This window comes from Nicotiana tabacum, chromosome 15 (genome assembly GCF_000715075.1).
Source record: "Nicotiana tabacum cultivar K326 chromosome 15, ASM71507v2, whole genome shotgun sequence".
NCBI lineage: Eukaryota > Viridiplantae > Streptophyta > Magnoliopsida > Solanales > Solanaceae > Nicotiana > Nicotiana tabacum.
Window position 1 is genome coordinate 104819717 of NC_134094.1, and position 6948 is coordinate 104826664.

The window sequence follows — 6948 nt, forward strand, 5'->3', positions numbered from 1 at the left end:
CCTGTCACTACTCCCTGTACAAGGAAATCAAGGGTGAGACTTAGGAACCCAAACAAGTTTGGGTCCCTTGTAGTGAGGAAAAGGTCGAATTAAACTTCTTTTTGTCCAGGCAGGCAGTATATGTTTTTTAACGGAGGGACCAGGTTTCTTAGCAGTAGTTACTTTCTTAGCAAAAATTTTATTTTTCTGTTGAGAATAAACCCTAGCCTTCCAGTTTTCGTTAAGGTAAACATTGTTACCACAGTGAATACAAAGCTAATTATCAGGTATAGTAACATACTTGCTATGAGGGTTGTAGGGAGCCTTTTCCCTTTGAAAGCCAATTCCTTACCTGTTTTCCCCATTGTTTATGTACATGGTAGTGATAGCATCAAAGGACCAGGTCCATTTGAGTGATTTTTCAAGATCACTCTTGACTCTTCCTAGTTCTTCCTGAAGTTGTTTGTTCTTTTCACGTTCAATACACAGTCTAGACTTCACTGCCTTTATCTCATCTTCAAGCCTAAGATGTGTTTCATTAGCAACTTCCTTACCTTTGTGAAGAGTCTCATGCCTACCCTCTACTTTCAGTTCCTTAATTGTGTCATTCAGATCAACTACTACTGCTAGTAGGTCATCTCTCTCAAGCTCAGTGTTAGCGACTCTTTTGGTCAAGACATCTTTTTCTTTTTTAACACTCTCAATAGTTTCCTTCAAATCAACCACCACTACTACTAGATCATCTCTCTCAAGTTCTAAGTTAGCAGCTTTTTCAATTAAAACTTCTTTTTCTTTCTTAGCACACTCAATAGTCTCTTTTAAATCTACCACAACGACTACTAGGTCATATCTATATTGTTCTGCTTCTCCTAATTCCACGATTAGAGCAGTTGTATCATTTATAATACTGTGGTATGCATCTATTAAAACATTTTCCAAAGACATGAGTTTTTTTGAAGAATAAGATTTCAGATTTCACTGAACATCCAGAAAATTTACCTCATCATCGTCGTCGTCATCTACATCATCATCAGACTGAGCCACCAAGGCAAAAATGGAATCATACTCAGTTGCTTCACTTTCTACTGTCATCATTGAACTGTCACCATGATCATTATCTTCTTCAGATTTGCTGGAGGAGTCTCCCCATGCAGGAAGAGCTTGTTTTACAACATTGTCAATGGCATTCTTTCTATTGAGGCATTTATCAGGAACCGAGTTCCTCTTGGCTGCTTTGTCAAAGTTTTTTTTATACTGATCTTGCTTTAGGAGAGGGAAATCCTTGATGAAGTGTCCTGGCTTGCCACATTTATGACAGAGGTCATAATGTTTTGGCTTGCTAGAACTTTCCCTTTTTGGAATGCTTCTATTCCTGTGAACCATCTTCTGGAATCTTCTTGTCAATTAAGCCATATCACCATCCTCACCACTTGAATCTTTGTTGTATGTCTTGAGAACCATGTTCTTCTCTCTTTTGGGCTCTCTCATCTCATTGTCCTTCTTCTTCTTCTTTTTCATTTCATAAGTTTTTAGATTACCAATGAGTTCATCAATGGTTTGCTTCTATAAATCCTTTGCCTCTGTGATGGTGTTTACCTTGCTTTCCCAGGAACCAGGTAATACACTAAGTATTTTTCTGACAAGTTTATTTCCGGGAATGATTTCTCCCAATGAGTGAAGGTCATTGATGATAGAGGTGAAGCGAGTGTGCATGTCTTGAATGGACTCATCGTCCTTCATCCTGAATAGCTCATACTCAGTGGTTAGCATATCAATCTTCGACTGTTTGACTTGAATAGTCCCTTCGTGTGCTATTTTAAGAGCCTCCCAGATCTCCTTGGCAGATTGGCAGGCAGAAATCTGGTTATATTCGTCTGGTCCAATACCACATACGAGGATCTTTTTGGCTCGGAAGTTCTTCTCTATAGCCTTTCTGTCAGCATCGTTGTATTCTTTCCTAGTCTTAGGAACTGACACTTCTGGTTCTCCATTGGCCTTCATAGGAACAAAAGGACCATCGCAGATGACATCCCAAAGTTCTGAGTCTTCATCCATGAGGATCCTTTCTAGGTGTTAGCCTAATAGAAAAAACATGCTCTGATACCAATTAATAGAATTCGATGGTCCATCAAACTCTATAGAGAACCAGGTTCTCTATAAGTTCCCACAGATATAAGTTCGCACAAAAACCACACACACTGCAGTAGGTAAATGACAAGAGGAATTTTACGTGGAAAATTCCCAGCTCAACAGGATTAAAAATCATGACCTACCCTTGTAGGATTTCAACTTCACTATGAGCAACTTTCAGATTACAACCTATGTACCCTAGGAATTAACCTCCTAATCCCTCACTAACTTGTAACAACTCTATTACAAGCGACTTTGTAATAAATCTATTACAAAGACTTAATCTCTCACTAACTTAGAACAACTCTATTACAAGCCACTTTATAATGACTCTATTACAAAGAATTTCAACTCGATTAAACTAGCCAAGAAACAAACACAAGGGTTTATGATTTGCAAAGGTTTCCTACACAATGCTTCTAACTAAGAGAAGTAGGAATTATAAGTAAAGAACTTTAACAAAAGTGCAACACAACTAAGGACATGTGATGACTCAATGCTGGAAACTGGTCCTTCGTTATGTTGCTCTTTGTTCTTGATGCTTTGAAGGTCACTTGCAGGTTGGCAATACACTTGAGAGAGAGCTTGATTGATTCTGAAGTATGCAAGTGTTGTTTTGCCTTTCCTTCATGTTAATATTGCATAAGTGACCTCACTTGAATGATGTAAGCATGTTTGGTACAAAGGCATTCCCCAAAAGGTTGACTGCTCCACTATTTACATTATTGCGTGTGTGCAGAGGAACAGTTGCAGTCACTTTACAGCTGTGGGGAGTTGACTTTGTACAGTCACCTCTGGAACTGGTAGCTATTTGTTCCCTCTGCTGTTCCTTTGACTCGGAAGAGTTGAACTGTGTCCCCAACTGGAGACTTGTTGACTTGTACAGTTACCTAGGGAACTGGTAGCTATCTGTTCCCTCTGTTGTTCCTTTGACTCGGAAGAGTTGAACTGTGTCCCCAACTGGAGACTTGTTGACTTGTACTATCACCTCGGGAACTGGTAGCTCTGCTGTTCCTTTGACTCTAAAGAGTTGAACTGTGTCCCAAACTGGAGACTTGTTATCTTTAATTTCTTGAGGATGTGTATCAGGTTCCTTATCTGGTTCTTGACAGTAAGTTTATTAGATCATCAGCAAGATTGTTAGTACCTTCTCCAAGGGGGATAGCAATGGCATGGATGAACTCACTGGTATGATCTCTGATGATAACCCATATTCTTCCTGGATTACTTAGAGCACTCCCATCGCTATTGACCTTCTCAAAAAGTGCTTCAGGTCTTTGCCAGATGACTTGAGTGACAGAAGTATGGTGTTTAATTTGTTCCACTATAAGATATAGTTCATTCTACTTGGAGGACCAAGATATATTAGGAAAGTAGGTTGTCAGCAGCATTAAGACATCTGAGTTGATACAAAATAAGACCCTGGCCATAGATGATGTCTTTCCTCCATACTTTGCACTGCATCTGTTCTTCGAAAGATTCCAGCAGATAATAATAGGCATGGTGTCAAGAATTAATCTTTGGACTTCATTATGACTCTTCTGCATCCACCAAGTCATTAAGAGCAACTTAAGAGGCTTGTTGTCGGTTTGATATCCTGTTATGCCACCAAATTTTATCCAAACATAGCTAGCAAAAGAGCCTCTACTGAAAATGTGTTCCACAGTTTCATTGGCATGTGTAGTGCAGCAGACACATCTGGATACAGTGGGGTTACTAAATACAAGCATTATGTCATAAGTTGGCAATTTGTTTCTGAGGGCTCTCCATAGGCAGAAAGACCACTTAAAAGGTTTTTTCTTATGCCAGGTCATTTTGTTGGAGAAGTTATGTTGTTTCCTCTTTCTAATTAGTTCCCAAGCAGAGGCACAATTGAATTTTTCATTAGTAGTTGGTGTCCAAATGGCATCATCTATGGTCTGTGGTTGGTAATGAATAGGGGTTTGAATGATATCTTGGATCATGTGATATGGGGCACATTCATTTAGTATCTGAAGATCCCATTGACCCTCCCTCCAAAAATAGGAAACAAGAGTGTTGCCAGGCCTGCCTCTACCAATTCTATGGTTAACTAAAGGCCCAGTTCCTAGCCAATTATCCCATCAGAAGAGACAGTTTCCTGAGTGAAGTCTCTAGTGAATTGCTTGCTCAGCCTCCTTTTTGTTAGTCACATCCTTTTCCATGCTTGTGACTGGCTAGAGTCCAATATTTTGGATATTGGATTGGACCTTTGACAGTATTTGGCTCTAAAGAAGTTGCTTCATAGAGACTGAGAGGTTCTTAGGTGCCACCATTGTTTGATATCCATTGATTTGCAGATATCCTCAATTATTTTGAATCCCAGACCACCCTTCTTCATTGGATAGGCAAGTTTCTGCAAAGATGCCCAATAATACTTCAATTTGTCCTTTTCCAGACCCTAGAAGAAATTTGCTACCAATTTCTCAATCTGCTTCATAACAGTTTTTGGAGGAGACACTGCATACAAGAGGTGGATTGGTATCAATTGCAGAATATGTTTTATCAAGGTAGCCCTGCCTCCATAGGATAGCATTTTTCCATGCCAACCTTTGATTCTGCCTACAATCTTAGTTGTGAGATTGTTGTAGTGAATGATCCTCTTCCTACCTATATACAAAGGACATCCCAGGTAATTTAAAGGAGATTCCCTCTTTGAAAGCCTGTTTTGCTCTAATCCTTCTGATGGCAGACTGAAATGCTCCAGCTGTAGTCATGAAATGACTCTTTTCCTTGTTGATTGTTTGCCCAGAACTTTCTTCGTAACTGCTCAATATCTTCATGATTTTTTGAAGTGATACTCTGCCTCCTGAAGTAAATATGATAATGTCATCTGCAAAACTGAGGTGATTGATCTGAGGTCATCTCATTTGCATATAGAAGCCATTAAAAAGTTGATCATGGTTCAGATTGTTGAGCATCTTGGAAAGTAGTTCAGCTCCAATAATGAACAGGGAGGGAGCTAGTGGGTCTCCTTGTTTTATGCCCCTACTAGATTGAAATAAGCCATACCTGGTGCATTAATGATGACTGAATACCAATTTTTGGACACAGTTCTCCAGATCATATCAATGATTCTTTCACAAAATTCAATTCTTCTCAGCATGATACATGTGAAGCTTCATGATACTCTATCGTATGCTTTGGCCATGTCTAGCTTAATAACAACATTGGTGCCAATGTTGGGCTTTTTGATGCCATGGACAATTTTCTATGCAAGCATGATATTTTCAGAAATGTTTCTCCATTTAACAAAGCCTGTCTTATTGACTGAGATGATTCTGGGGACGGGTGGGGCCAATCTTGTACTAATGATCTTGGAGATGATCTTGTTGATGATATTGCTGAGGCTGATTGGTCTGGATTATGTAAGAGAGTTGGGAAATTCCACTTTTGGAAGTAGGACAAGACAAACACTTGTCATATATCTGGGCATGGTGCTTCCTCCAAAAAAAAGCCAGTGCAACCTTCATCAAATCAGACTTGATGATCTCCCAACAAGCTTGGTAAAATTTACCATTCATACCATCCGGGCCTGCAGCACTTGTAAGACTCATAGAGAAGACTACTTCTTTTAGTTTAGTCATTGTGGGATTTATAGAAAGGGTATTATTATCTTCAGAGGTGATAGTGGTTGGGATGCATGAGAGAAGGTCTTCTCTGATAATACCTCCTGGGTCAGTAAAGAGTTCTTGAAAATAATCACAGGTTGTTTGGCCTATAGCCTCATCACCCTGTACCCAATTATCATCTTCATCCTTGATCTTGTAAATGTATAACTTTCTTCTTGTACCCCTCATTAGGCTGTGAAAGTATTTGGAGTTTGCATCCCCATCTTTGAACCATTATAACTGAGTTTTCTGTTTGAGGATTGACTTTTCAAGATATACTTGAGATATTGAGCTTTGATTTTCTGAAATGTAATTCTGTCATTCTCAGAGTTACTCTGTGCCCATGTCTCCTCTGCATCTTTGACTTGTTGTTCAAACATTTTAGCTTTCTGAGAAATGTCTCCATACTCTTGTCTGGACCATATACTCAAGGCATTGCTATGTTCTTTGAGCTTCTGGGGGAAGATCCACATAGGATTGCTTGTGACTTCTCTATTCCATACCTCCTCCACTAGAGGCATACATTTTTTATTGTCTACCCAGTCGTTGAAGAATTTGAAATGTCTCTTGCCCATTTCTTGCCTTATATTGATCTCAATCAGGAGAGGGTTGTGATCAGAACCTGTTGAGGCTAGATAAGAAATATTAGTTGCAGGGAAGGCAACCAACCATTGGTCGTTCACTAGACCCCTATCTAGTCTCTTCCAGACAATTGTGTTTGGTCCTCTGCCATTTGACCAGGAGTATTTGTGACCATAGTAGCCAAGATCCACCAGACCACTATCTTCAATCATGCTAAAAACTCCAAGTTTTTACTAATATGATAAGGAATACCCCCAAATTTCTCCTCAACAGATGCTATGACATTGAAATCCCCTATTACACACCAAGGGATGGTGGTTGTGGAAGATTTATGTCTCAGGACATCCCATAAGGGTCTCCTCATTGCTGGTTTGCATTTGGCATAGATGAATGTCAGGTTGAAAAGATTTCCATCCTCCACATGTTTCATCTCCATAGATATATGTTGCTCATCCGAATCTAGAACCTTAGCAGTGAATTTTTTATCCCAGAATACCCAAATTTTGTCATTGACATTGGAAGCTGCTTGGTGCATAGAGAGATGAATTCTAAAGTAGTTAATGTGAGTTTTATCCAAGAAAGGTTCAAGGATAGCGATGAGTGATAGTTGGTGAAGTTGCTTTAGGAT

General features: G+C 39.4%; 2 protein-coding genes across 2 annotated transcripts; both read right to left on the reverse strand.

Moving 5' to 3' along the window:
* Window positions 1-1383: 1383 nt before the first annotated feature.
* LOC107814992 (uncharacterized) lies at window positions 1384-2034 on the reverse strand. The gene is made up of 2 exons (XM_016640498.1): window positions 1576-2034; window positions 1384-1488 (listed from the first exon to the last, which is right to left on the reverse strand). The coding sequence occupies exons 1-2, from the start codon at window positions 2032-2034 to the stop codon at window positions 1384-1386; spliced, it is 564 nt and encodes a 187-aa protein (XP_016495984.1).
* A 3892-nt stretch (window positions 2035-5926) lies between these two features.
* On the reverse strand, window positions 5927-6532 carry LOC142169774 (uncharacterized). The gene has a single exon (XM_075231679.1). It carries the CDS (start codon window positions 6530-6532, stop codon window positions 5927-5929), a length of 606 nt encoding a protein of 201 aa, XP_075087780.1.
* Window positions 6533-6948: the final 416 nt, after the last annotated feature.

Coding starts and splice junctions, on each gene's coding strand:
- LOC107814992 (XM_016640498.1), bottom strand. CDS start 2,034: ATGGATGAAGACTCAGAACTTTGGGATGTCATCTGCGATGGTCCTTTT. Junction 1,489..1,575: donor CTGGTTCCTGGGAAAGCAAG/GTAAACACCATC, acceptor GAAATGAAAAAG/AAGAAGAAGAAGGACAATGA.
- LOC142169774 (XM_075231679.1), bottom strand. CDS start 6,532: ATGATTGAAGATAGTGGTCTGGTGGATCTTGGCTACTATGGTCACAAA.